Source organism: Eubalaena glacialis, chromosome 5, assembly GCF_028564815.1.
Source record: "Eubalaena glacialis isolate mEubGla1 chromosome 5, mEubGla1.1.hap2.+ XY, whole genome shotgun sequence".
NCBI classification, from domain to species: Eukaryota; Metazoa; Chordata; class Mammalia; order Artiodactyla; family Balaenidae; genus Eubalaena; species Eubalaena glacialis.
Window position 1 is genome coordinate 119145673 of NC_083720.1, and position 20115 is coordinate 119165787.

The 20115-nt window shown below is 42.6% G+C and overlaps 1 protein-coding gene across 4 annotated transcripts in view; it reads right to left on the reverse strand.

Annotated features, from left to right (window-relative positions):
* Nucleotides 1–20115, reverse strand: part of ARHGAP10 (Rho GTPase activating protein 10) — a 322216-nt gene that overhangs the window by 228970 nt on the left and 73131 nt on the right. For all 4 annotated transcript variants that reach the window (XM_061191611.1, XM_061191609.1, XM_061191608.1 and 1 more), the window contains exons 2-3: nucleotides 11048–11143; nucleotides 10913–10974 (exon numbers count right to left, since the gene is read on the reverse strand). In XM_061191611.1, the coding sequence (XP_061047594.1) occupies nucleotides 10913–10974; nucleotides 11048–11143 (158 nt within the window). The remainder of the gene's footprint in view (nucleotides 1–10912; nucleotides 10975–11047; nucleotides 11144–20115) is intronic.

Consider the following 20115-nt stretch of genomic DNA (forward strand, 5'->3'; position numbering starts at 1 on the left):
CACATTCTGGTGCCCCCTGTTGGAGGTGGGGGAGTAAATAGCAGGAGCCCATGCCTGCTTTTATTCTTTCACGTCAGTATTAACAGGTTTATGGCAAGAGCTAGCTGATTCCCCAGAAGCAGAGAACAAGCCCAAGGAGCTGAAACACAGGAAACGTAAGTTTCAGTAGGGAAGGAACATGTGACGATGACAAGGCTGCGAGGCCACAGATGACAGTGAGTCACCAATGGCGAGGACACTGAGTCAGGAGGCAAGGCCTCACATGACAAGGGTCAGCAAGGAGCCCAGGCCTCCTGCCTGTGACACGTGCACTCATGTTAGAAGTCTGATTTGAGTTAGTCCTGATTGTAACCTCTAGAGGATTCTAGGTCAGAAAAAGATCCAACTCTCAAAAGGTGCATTCCTGAAGAACAGGTTTCACCATGACATCTGCATCTGACCGAATTATAATGAATTTACAAGAAAAAGAGTGTTGTCAAATTGTAAAGGTCAGTTCCAAGGAGAAAAGTTCTTCATGAATTTCCATCACTGACAGGGGGAATTCCCTGGTGGTCCAGTGGTTAGGACTCCATGCTTTCACTGCTGTGGGCCCAGGTTTGATCCCTGGTCAGGGAACTAAGATCCCACAAGTTGCACGCAGCCAAAAAAAAAAAAAAAATTTAGAACACTGACAGTTTTTAAACTAAACTGAGAAATGTTTTCGTAAGTTCAAGGGATATTCTTTCCCAGCTGAATGTGCCTGCCAAGAGAATTCTGCGTAAGAAAAATGTCACTTTATCTGTAAAAGAACTGATTAAAGTAGGTTTGATATACCATATAATTAGATAACATTAAAGGCACAATCTTTCCAATGGCATGTAATACCTTAGATACTTATCACACTATAGGAACTCGTAAGCAATGCTCAACACAAATTAAGGCACGCTAAAATTCCAAACAGCAGAAACCTGTTCCTTTATAATAAACTAATATAGTCCAAAATCCTTTGGAAACGACAAGTAAAAGCTTAGGATCTTGAAGACTACTTTAACATCCTGGGAAGCATAAAGTCATCAAAAAGCAATTTATAGTGTTTCCAACTTTCAGACAGATCTAGCTACAAGACTACGATGAAAGCCAGTGGAGATTTCACTTGCACCCTAGGCCAGTGGTTCTGCTGTCAGCAGGTGGCACAATAACCTGGAGGGCTTATTAAAACACAGCCTGACGGGCCCCACCCCAGAGTTTCTGATTCAGTAGGTCTGGGGTGGGGCCCAAGAATTTGCATTTCTAGCAAGTTCCCAGGTGATGCTGCTGCTTTGAGAACCACTGCCCTAGGGTGTACTAAAGAAAGAATATCATAAAAATTCCTCCCCAGAGATAAAAGATATTTAGTTCATTGTAACGAACAAATATTATTTTAATAACACCATGAAGGACTTTAATGCCGAATGAGTCGGCATTAAAGAGGAGTGAGCTTGTTAATTGGTACTTGAAGGAAATCGAATCAGAAATAGATTCTGAAGAGAAGCTGATAAATAAAAAGAAAATCATAGAGAAAGTCATTTATCGACTCACCCACTATGATCATGTTCTAATTGAGCTCACCCAAGCTGGATTGAAAGGCTCCACAGAAGGAAGTGAGAGCTATGAAGAAGATCCCTACTTAGTAGTTAACCCTAACTACTTGCTTGAAGATTGAGCTATTGAAAGTAACCAGAGAAACTGTGGCCCTCCACCTCTGGCGTGGAGTCTGGGTGGAGCTCTACTAGCCAGAGAAGTGCTTCTGGGAGTGATGATTCAGGAAGATTTACTCTGAGGAAGAAGAATCAAGTTGATTGTCTTATATGTCACATTCCTTTTATACCAACACAGGTTTTATCCCTTTGTTTAGTGTGCTTCTTGCCTAAAAAAAGTTGGATTGCAATAGTGTGTCATTTCTATAACTAAGACCTCTGTTTTCATGTGTAGGAAAAGGTCTGTTGTTTTTATGTTATGTGGTGTCTTACTGGAGAAATAACTTTTTTCAATTGCCAACTACTTTTTTTCACCAAAATAACTTTTTCTGCACTTGTCTATTGGATTTATTTCTATTATAAATTATTGCTTCCATTTATTTAAAAAAAAAAAATGAAATTTTAAAAGAGTCAGAGAAAGTTTGAAACAAAAATCAGTGTCAAAACCCCCAAAAGATATAGAAATCACTTAACCAAATGCTTCTGTAAGATCCTTGAGAAAATGAAAGAATGATGAGAAAGGAGTGAAGCAAATCAGACGAGGGTTGAAGAAACACCCACCATGTCTTGCCTGGAAGCATCTAAACTACAGTTAAGTCCCCTACATACGAACCTTCAAGTTTCGAACTTTCAAAGATGCGAACGTGCATTCCACCATCGTCAGGTGTGAGTGAAATTGCAGCTTGCCCTCTGTCTCCTATTGCTGACAATCCTTCAGCTCTACCATCTCCCACCTCCTCTCCCTCCTCCAGTCAGTAACTCTTCTTGCCTGTTCACTCCACGCCAACCCCTGTATGCCAGCTGTTGTACTGTACTACTGTACTTTTCAAGGTACTGTACTGTAAGATTAAAAATGTTTTATTTTTTGTGTTTGTTTTTTATGTATTATTTGTGTGAAAAGTATTACAGTACAGTAATACTGTAATTACTATTACAGTACAGTACTATATAGCCAATGATGTTAGTTGGGTACCTAGGCTAACTTTGTTAGACTTACAAACGCGCTCTCAGAACGGAACTCGGTTCATATGTAGGGGACTTACTGTATTAACAAAAGCCTTCGGGATTCAGAAGCCTAGTGCCTTCTTTATCGGGACGGAAGCTCAAGGCCAATCACCCAGCAAGTGTTCCCTGGCCCAGTGTTTTCACAAGAGTGAAATCCGTTGTGGGGAAAAACATGGGGAAGAAAAAAAAAGAAAGAAAGAAATAGGTCTCAAAAGCCAAAAGAGTCTGTATACATGGGGCTTCCCTGGTGGCACAGTGGTTGGGAATCCGCCTGCCAATGCAGGGGACATGGGTTCGATCCCTGGTCCGGGAGGATCCCACATGCCACGGAGCTACTGAGCCCGCATGCTGCAACTACTGAGGCCCACATGCCTGGAGCCCGTGCTCTGCAACAGGAGAAGCCACCGAAATGAGAGGCCCGCGCACCCCAACGAAGAGTAGCCCACCACAACTAGGGAAATCCCGTGCGCAGCAACGAAGACCCAACACAGCCAAAAGTAAATAATAAATAAATAAATAAATTTATTTTTTTTAAAAATGGTCCACATCGGAAAAAAAACAAAAAAAAGTCTGTATACACAGGGTCTTCCTGCTCAAGGGGGAGAAGGATGCAGCTGGGGGACAAGAAGCCCCCCATGTCTGCTGGCCAGCTCAGTCGCCCCCGGCCCCTTCTGGATGAGGAGGAAGCATCTTTTGTGGACCATCAGGCAGCGAGCTCTCCCTTCTCTCTCCTGGCGTCCCCTCCTCCCCCAAACTTCCCTCCACCGTGGGGTCTCACGCAAATGCCCTGATGTGCCAGAACCTTCAGACACTGAGAGTCACGTTTCAGCAACAGACAAAAACTGAAAGACAGGATGACAGGATGCATGAAGAGAAGTAAATGCAACATGAAGGGCTTTCAAAAGAACATCATGAACACGATGGCACTATTTTAAAAGTCCTTAAATTCCTGGACAGCTGCCCACCTCAGATAAGTACAGCATGTCCTGCCACGCCAGGGAGAACATGTCCGGAATTCTGGCAGGGAAACACCGCACAGGACTTTCCTTGGAGGACATGCATGGAAGCGACACAGCCATCCTGGCCACTAACGGTACCCGGCTCTTCACCTCTAGGCTGGCAATATTATCAGGAAAAACTACTCGCTTGAAAACACTGTCCTGAAAAAGGCAATATTGGCCTTTTCAAGGACACAGCACATCCATTCATAGAAATTTGACTTTCATGCATGGAGGGAACCACTGATTTCCTAGACTGGCCTTCTCTCTACTTTGCAACACTTCATTTTAACAGCTACAGAGCTGGACACTAGTGGGGGGCGGCAGGGCAGTGATATGCAAACATAGTCCTTCTTCATTCTCAAATTCAATCCGTTTTCCCTTAAGGAAGAAACTGGGGCTTCACTTCCATCTTTCCTTCCCTGGCTAACTCTGATGTGTCAACTCAGACCAGAAATGATGTCTCCAAAGCGCCTTCCCCGAATTCCCCAATAACTGTTACCACAATGCACGCTCTCAGCAATCTCCCCAACAGACAGCCCGCCACTCAAGGGGAGGAACGATGCCTTTGTCTCGATGGCACTCGGCACAGTGCTTGGCACAATGTTTGCTGAACTATGCATATGTATCTAGCCTACTGAGGTAGAGAGGAGGCACGTGACCATATACACCCAGTGGCTCAAAGCCAACAAGCAAGCACATCTTCCTGACTGTTGAGCTTCCAGACTCATGTCTTTATACCTTAAAGCCCAAAGTCCTACATTTTAACATTTATTCAGGAGATGGAAAGCTTTTTAAAAAATATTTGGCATTGATCTTTGCCTTCTAAAACACAGATTATAGAAATTTTTTAACATTTTAATGATTCAGCCTTAATTATAAATGTCTAACTATTATGCTGCACCATCATTTAATTTAGGACTTTGGGAAATACTAATCACTTTTTTTTAATTGAAGTAGAGTTGATTTACAATGTTTTGCTGATTTCTGCTGTACAGCAAAGTGATTCAGTTATACATACATATACATTCTTTTTTATATTCTTTTCCATAATGGTTTATTGCAGGATAACTGAATACAGTTCCCTGTGCTATACAGTAGGACCTTGTTGTTTATCCATTCTATATATAATAGTTTACATCTGCTAACCCCAAACTCCCGGTCCATTCCTCCCCCATCCCCCCAACCCGCCCCAGCAACCACAATTCTGTTCTCTCTGTCCGTGAGTCTGCTTCTGTTTACGTGGCTTGCGGGATCTTAGTTCCCCAACCAGGGATTGAACCCGTGCCCCTTGCAGTGGAAGTGCAGAGTACTAACCACTGGACCACCAGGGAATTCCTGTGTCATATTTTAGATTCCAAATATAAGTGATATCATATGGTATTTGTCTTTCTCTTTCTGACTTACTTCACTTATTATGATAATCTCTCATTCCATCCATGTTGCTGCAAATGGCATGATTTCATTCTTTTTTATGGCTGAGTAATATTCCATAGTGTGTGTGTGTGTGTGTGTGTGTGTGTGTGTGTGTGTGTGTGTGTGTACACATACATATACCACATCTTCTTTATCCATTCATCTGGATAGGTTGCTTCCATGCCTTAGCTATTGTAAATAGTGCTGCTATGAATATAGGGGTGCATGTATCTTTTTGAATTATAGTTTTGCCTGGATATATGCTCAGGAGCGGGATTGCTGGATCATACGGTAACTCTACTTTTTTGAGGAACCTCCATACTGTTCTCCATAGTGGCTGCACCAACTTACATTCCCACCAACAGTGTAGGAGTGTTCCTTTTCTCCACATCCTCTCCAGCATTTGTTATTTGTAAACTTCTGAATGATGGCCATTCTGACTAGTGTGAGGTGGTACCTCACTGTAGTTTTGATTTGCATTTCTCTAATAATTAGTGATGTTGAGCATATTTTCATGTGCCCACTGACTAATCACTTTTAAAGATTAAGTGACCACAAAGACTTTGTTAAACTCTTAGAACCAATCTTAGAATATTTCTACCTCTGTTTTACAGCTATCATTTTGCATGCCTTTTTTAATATGTGGCTTTTAACATGCTGCTACTCTGTGACAATTTTAAGGAAAACACGAGTTTTTCAAAGTTCTCAGAAAGCACTGGCATCCACTTTAGCTCCTGAAAGGCCTTCCTTATCTCCTTGTCCCTGTGTTGGTGGGTATGAGCTTGTTAAACTATACAAAGACCCCCCCCCACAAGCCACGTCTCTGCCCCACAAAACTCCAGTTCAAATACTGCTTCTTTCACAAAGCCTTTCCCAACCAGCACAGGCTTAGCTGCTCCCCTCTCCAGGCAACCACACCCTATACTTTTGTTCAGCACTTAGTATAACATATTTTAATTCACTTTTTACCACTTACTCTCCAGGGCCACACTGGACACTTCTTGAGGGAGCTCTCTTTTCTTATGCAAAAGTTTCAGGCTGGGGACTTCCCTGGTGGCGCAGTGGTTAAGGATCCGCCTGCAATGCAGGGGACACGGGTTCGAGCCCTGGTCCGGGAAGATCCCACATGCCACGGAGCAACTAAGCCCGTGCACCACAACTACTGAGCCTACACTCTAGAGCCCATGAGCCACAACTACTGAGCCCGTGTGCCACAACTACTGAGCCCGTGGGCCATAACTACTGAAGCCCGCGTGCCTAGAGCCTGTTCTCCTCAACAAAGAGAAGCCACCGCAATGAGAAGCCCGCGCACCGCAACTAAGAGAAGCCCCCTCTCGCGGCAACTAGAGAAAGCCCGCACACAGCAACGAAGACCCAATGCAGCCACAAAAAAAAAGTTTCAGGCTGGTGTCAAGGAAATCATCAAAGATTTGTTGTCTACTAAGTGTTCAAAGCTATTTAATGAACCAAAAGTAGCCATAATGATGCCACGCAATTTTCATCGCTTAAAAAAAAAAAAGTGATCACTGACTACCAAGGTTAGACAGAAACACCCAAATAACGTCAATATGGGTTAAATGCCCTTTTTTTTCACTTTCATTATTATTCATTTTATTATTATAACTCAATGATATCTCAAGAAGAGTGCTATTTTAAAGGTCTTTTAAAATGAATGGAAGAGTATCAGGAATTCCTGTCAAGGGGAAAAGGGAGAAAGAAAAACCTATAGATTAAATGGGACTTAGAAACTTATCAGTCAAATGCAATGTATTTGGATCCAGATTCAAACCAACTGTTACAGGACACAGGTATGGGGAGGAAACAAAATGTAAATGAATATCAGGGGAAAAAAATGAATATGGTCTAATTCTTTGTAATCTCAAGGAATTATTATTATTTGTTTTTAGGTGTGACAAGTATATTTTGGTTCATAAAGAGAGTTATCTTTGAGAGTTATATACTGAAGTATTTATGGATGAAACGATGTAATACTGGGCTTTCTGTCAAAACAATGAGAGTAGGGTAGTGAGGAGTACAGGAGAAACGAGACTGGTTGTGTGGCAATGGTTATCAAAGGCGGATACTGAGCACGTGTAGTTTAATTATATTTTCCTTTTTGTTTGCGCATGCTCAAAATTTTCCAAACTAAAAAGTTAAACTAATAATTTTTTTAAAAGCATTAGGTGTCCTGTTAATTCTGTGGTTGGTAGTAACTGCCCTCCACTGCTTTCTGCCTTTTGGATAGTTTCCTGCTATCTGGCAGGAACTGCCATTCCCACAAATGGGTTGTAACATGCTGTCCCATTCCTTTCTGAGGTTCGTGGCCTTATACAGACAACATCCTATTCCTACTTCTACCCAGCACTGGAAACCCAGCCCTGTCACCCTCATTCTGCCTAAGACAGAGACCCCATCAACCCCCATCATAGCTGAAGATTAAATCAATAGGTCAGTTAACAACAGCTCTGAGAACCATGCTTTCTTTATCAGACAGCCTGGAGCTAAGACCACATTCCAGCCAACTCATCTCGAGGAACAAAAAAAGGAAATACAGTCGTCCCTCAGTATCCAGTGGGGACTGTTCCAGGATCCCCATGGACACCAAAATCCAAGGATGCTGAAGTCCCTTATATAAAATGGCATGGTATTTGCGTATAACCTATGCATACCCTCCTATATACTTTAAATCATCTCTAGATGATTTACAATATGTAATACAGGCAGACAGACCTCAGAGATATTGCAGGTTCAATTCCAGATCACTGCAATAACGTGAATGTCGCAGTAAAGCGAGTCACACGTATTTTGTGATTTCCCAGTATATACAAGTTATGTTTTCACTATGCTGTGATTCATTAAGTATGCAATAATAGCATTATGTCTTTAAAAAACAACATACATACCTTAACTTAAAAAAATACTTTATTGTTAAAAAATGCAAACCATCATCTGAGCCTTCAGTGAGTTGTGATTTCTTTGCCATAGTACCATTAAAGATCACTGATCACAGACCAGTGATTATTAACAAATATAATAATAATAACGACAAAGTTTGAACTATAACAAGAACTACCAAAATGTGACAAAGACAAAAAAGTGAGCAAATGCTATTGGAAAAATGGTGCCTGAAGACTTGCTTGACACAGGGTTGCCACAAACCTTCAATATACGAATAACACAGCATCTGCAAAGCACAATAAAGCGAAGTGCAATAAAACAAGGTATGGGGGCTTCCCTGGTGGTGCAGTGGTTAAGAATCCGCCTGCCAATGCAGGGGACACGGGTTCGAGCCCTGGTCCGGGAAGATCCCACATGTCGCAGAGCAACTAAGCCCATGCGCCACAACTACTGAGCCCACGCTCTAGAGCCCGCGAGCCACAACTACTGAAGCCCATGCGCCTAGAGCCCATGCTCCGCAGTAAGAGAAGCCACCACAATGAGAAGCCCGCGCACCACGACGAAGAGTAGCCCCCTGCTCACCGCAACCAGAGAAAGTGTGCGTGCAGCTACGAAGACCCAACACAGCCAAAAATAAATTGTTTTTAAAAAACTTAAAAAAAAAAAAAACAAGGTATGCCTGTACAATGAAAATACTATGTAAATAGTTGTGAACACAATGCAAATGCTAGGTAAAGAGTTGTCAGCATGTGGTAAATTCAAGTTTTGCTTTTTGGAACTTTCTGGAATTTTTTTCAAATATTTTTGATCTGCAGAGGCAGAATCCGTGGATACAGAGGGCCAACTATAGAATATCACTCTGTTTCTGTAGAGCTAAACTCCAGCACCACACTGCCTGAAACTCTCTTCCCCCAGATACCAGGATGCCTTCATAGTTCTCCACTGGAAAGGCCTTCCTTCCCTCGCCACTCTAGATGTAATGGTGCCCTGGCTCCTTGCTCTTCTCAATTTCTATTTTTTTTTTTTGGCCATGCCACACGGCTTGTGGGCTCTTAGCTGCCGGATCAGGGATTGAACTTGGGCCCTCAGCAGTGAGAGCCCAGAGTCCTAACCACTGGACCACCAGGGAATTCCCTCAATTTCATTTTGTAGCACTTATTGCTACTTGACAATGTGTTATATATTTGTTCATTTATCACCTCCCCTTTCCAAAATGTAACCCCCGTGAGGGCAGGGACTTTGCTTTGTTTGTGGCTATGTGCTCAGATTCTAAACAGTAACTGAAACGTAAAAGGAGATCAAATACATATTTGCTGAATGCTCAGGATCCCAGGAAAATACAACTAAATATCAAAGAGGATTGAGAACAGAAAGTTGATACTATTAACATAAACTAAGAACACTTTTACCACCCACACGTCCACACCCACTTCATGCAATAGAAGGGTGACTTCATGGCACTGCTGTTATCCACTCTCACATTTAGACTGCTCTAAACAGCTGAAAAATCTGTGACTACACGAACACATGAATAAGGGTTACGTATGTCAGTTTGTGCCAGAAAAAACCCAGTGGGAGCACAGTACCTTCACGTGCCCACTTCGGTATTTACAATAGGCACACATCATCTCAGAATTTAGGGTGCAGTACGAATTACACTAGAGCTTTTAGAGGCCATAGGTCTCTGTCACGCTTAAGTCAAAAATCAGTGCGTTCCTCCTACTTCTTCTCCTACTCCAATTCTACCAGCTAGAAATCCCCACCAGCCACCAGCCAGATTGCAGCAACATCTAGGAAGCTGGCCACGCTGGCAGGTGGTCCAGGGTGTCTGGTTGTGGCCTGACTGGGCTCCACCCCTCAGCTGCCATGCGATCCTGGGCAAGGTGCTGCACCTCCATTTCCTCATTTGTCAATTAGGGGGCAATCACAGAGTCTATTTCATAAGGCTGATGTGAGAATTAAATGACTTAATCATAGGTAAACAGCTTAGACCAGTACCAGGCACAGAGTAAAGGTTAATTATCTTAGCTGCCATAGTCAATATTATTACCACCACATCTGAACCCCCTCATACACGTACACTTCAACATAATTCTAGGTAGTACTCATTCTCGAGAACATAGAAAAAATAGATGGCCATTTTTTTTTAAACCTGAAAAAACTGGTGAAAAATAGATAGTGTGTCATAATCCAATGGCGATTCTGCTGTAAATCTTTGTTGAATGAATGAGTATCAGGAGAGAAATACAAAGTTTTAAGAAAGGTGGGTAGACATTATTCAATACCCTCAAAACTCATGTTAAATAAGATCTACTCAATGCACTCAGCATAGCATCCGGCACATGGAGAGCACTCAACAGAGGGTAGCTATTATTAACTACTACTGTGATCATGTATCTCAAAGCAAAGCGGGATTTTAAAGACTTCCAGGTTCGAGCTCTCTTCCTCTCCACACAGCCTAGAAATCCACAGAAGACTGAGGCAAGCTCCAACTGTGCTCTGCTGTCCTCTCCATAAGATTTTCTGCTTTCGTCTTCTTAACATATTAAGATTCTGCATGAGACTCGATTTAAATGCAACTGCTCCAGGGCTAACAAAAATCTAAAAAGCATTGATATACTTCAACGCAGTATTTTACAGATGAAGACTCAGGGCCTTGGTCTAGAGGTCCAGCAACTTATCCAAGATCGTCACCATGGTCGGCACCACTGGGAACTAGAAATCCAGGCTCCCCAAACCTCATCCGGGGATCTTTCCATTACTGTGCACTATTCATCCACAGACAAATGCACCAAAACTTCTACCAGAACCAGCTTCTAAACCCAGATTCCCCCCCCCCCACTTAAAGATGGACTTGTTATTTTACACCCCACCACTCACCATAATTTCTCTCTGTTCTTCCAGATTCTTCAAAAAATTAGAAAATTCACGTAACGAAGCATCTGTAAGAAGAAAGGAATGATTATTTCATGGCCAAAGCAAAGGAAAGCCAACCAAAACCCGGTCTTTACGCACCTATGCAGCGTTCATCATCAGTCTCTGCATCGCCGATAAACTCAAATTTGAAGTCTCTGAGTGAATGAGCAAACTTCCGCTGGGCTGCCGAAAGACCTGGAAAGAAAGAGGGAGTGATTACTTGGGTCCTTGTTTCAGGTCAAGGCTTAGCAGGAATTGATTCCTCCTCAGATGGCAGAGCTGTAGAGCTCTCCTCCACGTGAGCTGTGAGGAGACACAACCCAACTCCTCGGCCAAGGGGCCCATCATCCCACCTGGGCACTCTCTGGTGGCTTGTCTTCTATGCTAATGCTCTGGGATGGAGCAGGTGCGGGAGAAATATATATATTGTTCCCGGAAGCACTTTCCCTTTCTCTACTCACTCAGGTCAGAACTTCCCGGACGCAAAAGTTCCGGCTATGATTAGGAGCACACACACCTGATAGTATCTCCCACGGCTGGATGAGATCCAGCTGGCTGCCAGCGTTTCAAATATTAAGGGTCTCAAAGCTCAAAGTCAGCAAACCAGATGCCCTTAACTGATGGTCCAACTCCAGCCAGAGAAAGCCAGAGGATTCAAAGAGTGTTCATAGAAAACAGCAGCAGGAAGGGAAACCAAAGGCCACGCTTAAGTGGCAGAAAGAATTCATTCTGCAAAAGACCTACAGGTCCTCGTTTTTTTTTTTTTCCATTGTCGAGTCATAGAAAATAGTGGAAAACCCTACTTCTACAACAGGCTAACAGTTATTTTATGGGCCATGCACCATGCTAGAGAATAGGTGTATTTTTAACTTCACTCAATACTCGAGAGATATATAAAATAAAGATTATCTCTATTTTACCATGGAGTGCCAAAGCTCCGAGATGTTAAATAACTGGCACAAAGTCACACAGGTACTACATCAGCAAAGGTTTGATCTATTCCAGAGCCATTTGTCCAAAACCCATGCCCTCACCAGGGTACAATTCTGCCTCTGGTCTAAAGCACTTTCAAAGAAGCTACTCCCCGATTCCTGCACCCTGTATGGATCCTGGCTCACTACAATGAATACTGACAGATTGTGTTAAAGTAAAACTTCACGTCAAGCAAACTGAAAAGTTGAAAAAAAAAAAAACAACACAATCCATAATTGCCGATAAGAGTATTCACGCAAAAAAAAAAATAGGAACAAAAGCGAAACACACAATATAAATTCTGAGGGCTGTTCTGAATACGTTGGTAAGATAGTAGGAGCAGCAATCTTCTCTTTTTTAGTCGCTGTATTATAGCTAACAGACAAGGAATGAAAGCAAAAAATTATTTTTACATTGGAAAATGCTCTTTTTTTTTTTTTTAACCAACTCTTGACCTCCAATCATTAAGTACAATGGTTCCCCAATGCCCTCCTCGACAAGCTGCTTCCTCTCACTTCTTAAACTTTCTAATCATGCTCACCAGCTCTTTCAGCTGCTGTCTGGTTTCATGTTTTAATTTTTCTTAACAGACTCTATTTTGGAGTAGTTTTAGGTTCACAGCAAAGCTGGGCACAAGGTACAGAGATTTCCCCTAGACTCCCTGCCCGGACACACGCATATCTTCCCCCATTAGCAACATCCTCCACTGTCACAGTTTTTGAAACTTCATTCTTCCAAAGCTAAACCAGAAACCTTTTAGAAGATGATACAGGATTGTCATTTCTTACCCTTGGAGTAGAGAAGAAAAGCAAAACCATAATGTAAAATGTGATGGATTGCAAGCATGGTCAGAATTCTCCACCCCTCCTTTGTAGGAGCTTCTCTTTTCAATGGGACTCTGCAACTCCTCGGGTAAAAGGTAGCGTCTATTTTCCCACTCCTTGAATCCGGGCTGGTCTTGCGGCCAAAGAACGTGGTGGAAGTGACACTGTGCTAATTCGGAGCCTCTAGCTCTAGAACCTTTGCACAGCCACGCTCCACTCCCTTGGAAGCCTCTGGCATCCACGTGATCAAGCCCACACTAGCCTGCTGGGTGATGAAAGACATGTCGCCCAGGCCCCCTACCTATTGCCCCATCGGTCAGACATCTCACCCTCAGAAGCAGAGCTTCCCGCCATGCAGGAGGCAGTCCAGATGAGACCATACTGCCCAGTGAGCTGAGTCCAAACTGAAATAAATAAATGGCTGCTGTTTAGGCCACTAGAGGTGGGGGTGATTTGTTACAAAGCAATAAACAGACTAATATAGAAAGATCAAAAAATTTGACTGCATTAAAATTTTAAAGACATAAAAAGAGTGAAGAAAAGCACACACCCCAAAGGTACAAATAACAGCTATGAATCACTGAGGTAAGGCAGAAAGGCCAATAAAAAATGAGGCAAAACACCTGAAAAGGCCCTTCACGGAAGGAAGTAAAGGAAATCCAAATGGCCCCGAACCACATGAAACGGTGCTCAAAACTCATTAGTGATTATAAAAGTGAAAAGAAAACCTCAACATACCTCAATACACTCATGAGATTGGCAAAAATTAATTAAGTCTGGCAACCTCAAGAGCTGGGGTATGTCGAGCAACAAAAATTCTCATATACTGCCAGCGAGGGTAAAAACTGGTATAATTCCCTTTTAAGTACTTTGGCATTTTCTAGTAAGTTTGATGATATCCTACAACTCCAAATTGACCTTCTAGGTAAATTCCCAAGATAAACTTTTGCACACGTGTACTTACAGACATGTACTTTCTATAGCAGAACTGACCACAGCAATAGCCAAACACTGGAAAAGCAAATACCAATCAACAACCAACAAATGACTAAATTATACTATATTCATACGTTATAAAGTAAAAATAACAATAAATTTATGTATCAACTCAGCTTAACCACACAATTTGGAGAGAAAGAAGCAAGTCATGAAAGAATACACACAGTATGGCTCTTTCATATAAAGTTCAAAGCAAGCTACACTAAACCCTATGTTTGGATTGCACATATAGGTCACAAAATTACAGAACAGCAAGTAAGTCATTATCTCAAAAGTCACACGATGTTTACCATTAGAAGCAAGGGAGGGGGACAGTCAGACAGCTACAAGGGGATTAAAGGTATTTTAGTTCATAACCTAGTGGTGAGTCTACGGATACTTGCTTTATCATTCTTCTTTAAAACATACGCTTGGTTCATATACTTCTGTACTTTCACCATAATTTCATGACTAAACAATAAAAATTTTTTAAACATAAAAAAGTAAAGCCTGGCTATTGGGGTCACTCCCAAGTTAACTATTCTGTTGTAATCCAGGAAACCTACCATTATTCCCTACGATCTGGCCACACTGGCTTGCTCTTGGTTCACACATGCCCAACTCATTCCAGAAGGGCACTGACAGGCTCCAAAGTGCTGCCCCACCCCTGGAAGTGCTCCTTCCCCGGCCCCACCTTCACCTGGCTGGCTCCTTCACAGAACCCTCCCCCTCGTACCATCATCCCCAAAAGAGCATCACCCCTCTGCCCTAAATTCTTCTCGATTCCACGGTGCTTAATCTTCTTCATAGCACTGATCACCTGAAACTGCCTTATTTAGTCAGTATTTCCTCCAGGTTATCTATTCTGCTGCAGAATATCCAGCCCCTGAGACAGCAGCCGACAACCTTGTGCTTCCCTGCATCTCTGAAACAAAGACCACACAGGGTTTTTCTTTTTGAATTTATTTCATGCAGCTCTTTCCAAATATTAAGCGTGTGGGCTTATTATCATTTCTAATAACTTTATTCCATTTTGCTAATGTTTGCTCTGCCAATTCTTAAAAGGGGCATGTAATTGGTTCTGTTTGTGTGTGTGTATACGTGTATATATGTGTGTATGTGTGTTTATATGTGTATGTCTATATGTACTTATTTATAAATATTATATATTATATATAAATAATATACAAATGTGTTTATTATATACATATAACTATAAATACTGGTATAAATTCTATTTTTCCCCTCTGGAGCCGTTTCCTTTGAGTATTTTATCCAAAATTACCAGATCAGGGACTTCCCTGGTGGTGCAGTGGTTAAGAATCCACCTGCCAATGCAGAGGACACGGGCTCGAGCCCTGGTCTGGGAAGATCCCACATGCCGCGGAGCCACAACTACTGAGCCTGCGCTCTAGAGCCCACGAGCCACAAATACTGAGACCGCGTGTCACAACTACTGAAGCCCACGTGGCTAGAGCCCGTGCTCCGCAACAAGAGAAGCCACCGCAATGAGAAGCCTGCGCACCACAACGAAGAGTAGCCCCCGCTCACCGCAACTAGAGAAAGCCCGCGTGCAGCAACGAAGACCCAATGCAGCCAAAAACAGATACATAAAAAATAAATAAATAAATTTATTTTTTAAAAAATTACCAGGTCAAAGGATATCTTAAAGACCATGCTTTCTTATGATCAGGCAGGATACTCTCCAGAAAGCTAAAATTTAAATGCATCTGTTTTTCAACACGTATTTCATAATTCCTAATCTCATTAGTTGAAAATGTTTATAATAGTAGACTGAATTTGGGTTCGTTTGCACAGCTAATATGATATATTTCTCCCTATGTAAATAGCATGCTTTTCCCTCTTACCTCTGTGCTAGGTACTGTAGTTACATCAAGTCTTTATTTTAGAATATAATCATTTTTTTCTCTCTGTTGACTTTTCTGGTGTTATTAGAATTCATTATGCAAAATTTTTATTGTTTAAAAATTGGACCACACCAAACTCCAGTTCCATTTAAAAATCATAACTTTATCACCTGTTCGTTATGTAGTACATTTTTAATTTATTCTCATGTAGTTTATACTTTTATAGATATCTTCTGCCTTTCCAAACATAACATAAAATCATAAGACAGTTTACTACATTTAGTACAGTCCATTAAAAAAGCACAAAGATGCTTTGTGCGAAAGATAATGGTTTATCATCACACGTGAAACTCAAACAGTCTAAGTTACAAAGGCTGGCAGCACTCCTCTACTAGGGGAAGATGGTGAAGGGCCCACTAGATAGGACTACCTTTATTCAGTGCCTACTCTGTTAATGGACTTACAGATATTATTTCATTTATTCCTTATAACCAGCCTGCAGGGTAGGTGTTGACATTACCTTATTTTACAAATGGGTTAAGTAGATTCAGCGATAGATTAGTGACTTGATCAAGGTCACAGACCTCTTTAGACTGCTGGTATTATGTCCTGGAGGCAAAGGCTCAACTCGGTTTCTCAAGCTTCTACCAACGTCCTTTGCATCACATCATTCTGACTTTCAGGAGATTTAACATTATTCCCAGGGCCCGTGCACAGATCTCAACTATTATCTTAATGGCTCTAATGCAGAACTCTAAATGAAAAATTCACGTATGTGTGCCTCCATGCCCCCAATCCTCTCCTGCATGCTAATTCCTGAACACTGTAAATTAACATGCTCTCCTGAAACACCTTCACGGCTGGCACATATTTATTTTTTTTTTAATATCTTTATGGGAGTATAATTGCTTTATAACGTTCTGTTAGTTTCTGCTGTACAACAAAGTGAATCAGCTGTAAGTATAGCTATATCCCCATATCCCTTCCCTTGTGCATCTCCCTCCCACCCTCCCTATCCCACCCCTCTAAGTGGTCACAAAGCACCGAGCTGATCTCCCTGTGTGATGCAGCTGCTTCCCACTAGCTATCTAGTTTACATTTGGTAGTGTATATATGTCCATGCCCCTCTCTCACTTCGTCCAAGCTTCCCCTTCCCCCACTGTGTCCTCAAGTCCATTCTCTACGTCTGTGTCTTTATTCCTGCCCTGCCACTAGGTTCTTCAGTACCATTTTTTTAGATTCCATATATGTGCGTTAAGCATACACTATTTGTTTTTCTCTTTCTGACTTACTTCACTGTATGACAGACCCTAGGTTCATCCACCTCATTACAAAGAACTCAATTTCGTTCCTTTTTATGGCTGAGTAATATTCCATTGTATATATGTGCCACATCTTCTTTATCCATTCATCTGTCGATGGACACTTAGGTTGCTTCCATGTCCTGGCTATTGTAAATAGTGCTGCAGTGAACACTGTGGTACATGACTCTCTTTGAATTATGGTTTTCTCAGGGTATATGCCCAGTAGTGGGATTGCTGGGTCCTATGGTAGTTCTATTTTTAGTTTTTTTAAGGAACCTCCATACTGTTCTCCATAGTGGCTGTATCAATTTACACTCCCACCAACAGTGCAGGAGGGTTCCTTTTTCTCCACACAAGGCTGGCATATATTGATGGATAATGCCAAGCCTGTGTGTGCACAAAATGCCACAGCTAACTTAAAAGAACTGAAGTGATCTGCACACTTTCAAATAAACTTGCCACTTCAGAGTCTCCCAGAGTAAGACTTTTAGGTCTTCGATCTGCAGACCAATGGGAGAGAAAAACACAGGCACTAAAACTCTTCCCAGGGTTAGGAGCAGCTTGAGAGGTGAGCAGTTGTATTTGAGACCTGCTGAGTTTGAGAAGCAGCACACCACGTGGAGAGATCCAACCACAGTTTAAATCCAGGTTCAGAGAACCTCCGGACACTGGCCGGAATTGCCCCTGGTCACCCTTGATGGTTTGACAAATGAGAAAATTCTTTCTTACAGCACAGCCACCTATGAACAGTCTTCAGTGAGGATCATGAACTATTAGATGCATACAGGCACTAGGAAGGGTGTGAAACCTCTCTAATCGGATTGGTCTACTTCACTGCTGAACAGCCTTCTGGGTACATGAGAGGCCCTGAAGTTACAAGCCCGGCCCTGCGAATAAGGTTGTAACTCTCTCCTGGAACTTGCGGCCCCACCAAAGCACTAAGTGGTATACCTGAGGAAATGTGGCATGCTCTCTAATTCCGGGCTCGAAAAGAAAAATGAAACAGCAAATAAATGTACCTTTCTCACTCACTAAATGTGAAGCTCAGGATTCTTCACCAACCATATTGGATTCTAAACTCTTTTTCCAAATAGGCAAAATTGCACTTAGAAGCTCACATTCCTTGGCATGGTGAGACCCAAATCACTAGATTATCAAATATGCAAAGACTCTGCCAGGGGAAGCTCTGCTCCCCATCCTGCCCATCAAAACAAGTCCCCAAATTCTTCTGTGTTTTATTTAGAGAAGAACAGGGTACAGACTCTTAAGAACTTAATATCTTTCACGTCAGATTCATACCAAGGAAATAATGCTGATGTTAATCCAAGGAACTTGGAAGTGAAACAAAATTCCTCCAGCACTGTGGACTGGCTTCTCATTTTCCTTCGTGGTTTCCAGATTTACAGAAATGGCAGCAGCGCTATGTACAAGAGTAGCATTCCGGCCTCTCTGTACCAGTCAAAAAAGCAAGAAAATAACTCACTTGATAGATTTTTTAAGTGGTGCGAATGTCTCCCAAGCCCCAAATGCATTACTGGGCTAGTAGAGGCCTGAAGGCCACATCACAAGCTCTTCTAGGAGCAGCTCAAGGCCCAGCACGGTCTCTGTGACTGCTAGGTCAAGGCCCTCCTGGCCCTAACTCTCCGATTCCAGCCCAACCGGAGTGGCTGGGTAGTGAGTTCTTCTTAATCAGAGAATAAACACCATCTAAGTCACTAGATTGACCTGAATTGACAAATGCATGGGGTAAAGGAACACAAGCTGAGTCCCCAAAGATGCAGATGCCTCAAAACAAATGCATAAACCTGGACTCCAGACCCAGTGTGATACATGACAGACAACCAGATAACTGTTGATCAAAGTGACCAACTCATCATGAAGAACACTTAAGAAGGGAGTGCCCTGGGCACTGCAGAGAATCCACAGGCAGGTCCACGTTGGACACCACCACTCAACCTTCACCCCCGCGTTATTCCAGACTTCAGCTGCACTGCACACACTCAGCAAACACAGACAGTCTTCTTGGCCCAGGGCCTGCGTACAGAGAGAGGACCTGCCGCAGCAGGCTGCCAGATGAGACGTGCAGGCTGGCGATCACCCAGCCTCCTGGTTTTCAAACTGTCTTTGGCCACACATCCCTTTGTTCAGAGAAAAATCTTATTTACAGTGAGAACAGAAAAAACAGCTAACATGTCTGTATTAGTTTCCTATTGCTGCTGTAAGGAACTACCACAAACTGAGTGGCCTAAAACAATACAAATTTATTATTTTATATTTCTGGAGGTCAGAAGTCCAAAATGGGTCTCTCGGGGCTGTATTCCTTCTGGGGGATCTAGGGGAGAATCCATTTCCTTGCCTCTTCCAGCTCCTAGAGGATGCCCACATTCCTCGGCTCTTGGCGCCCCGCCACCACTCACATCACTCCGACCTCTGCTTCTGTCATCACATCTCCTTCTCTTACTCTTTTAAGGATCACCATGATTACAATAGGTCCACCATGATAACCCAGGATAATCTCACCGCCTCAAGGTCTTTAATTGCACCGCTAAGTCTCTTTTGCCACCTAAAATAACATTCACAGGTTCCAGGGAATTAGGAAGGGACATCTTTTGGAGGGCCATTATGCTGCTTACCATACCTGATAATGTCAGGTACTCTCCTAACCACTTTACATTTATTGACTCATTTGAGTATCACCGCAACTCTATGAGGCAGGTTCTGTCATTATGCCCACTTTACACAGGAGAAAACTGAGATACACAGGTCAAGCAACTTGTCCAAGATCTCACAACTAGTAAGTAGTGGAACGAAAAGATAATCAAAGCTGCTCAGGTGGAGGTAGGATGAAGAACCCTGCCCAATTGGTCCCCATCTCCCACCGAGTGCTCCCCAATGAGACCACACCCTGCACGACCCAACCTGAAAATCACTGACAATCTCACCCTCACTGAACAGTGGGGAAATCAAAGTGCAACTTTGGACAACTAGCTCAATTTCACACACCTAGTTCAAGGACAGCACTAACTAGAATCGAGGTTTTAGCATAGAACCCAGTTTTAGTACAACTTGGTGAGGCACAGAATGATAGTAACAGGTGTATGGGTTCGTGAGGTATACATGGCCCACCAGTTGGACAGCATGACCCAGAGAGAGGCTGCAAAGGACATGTACGTGTGTGTGTGTACACGCATGTTGTGCGGTAAGGGGAAGTGCTTAAGTAT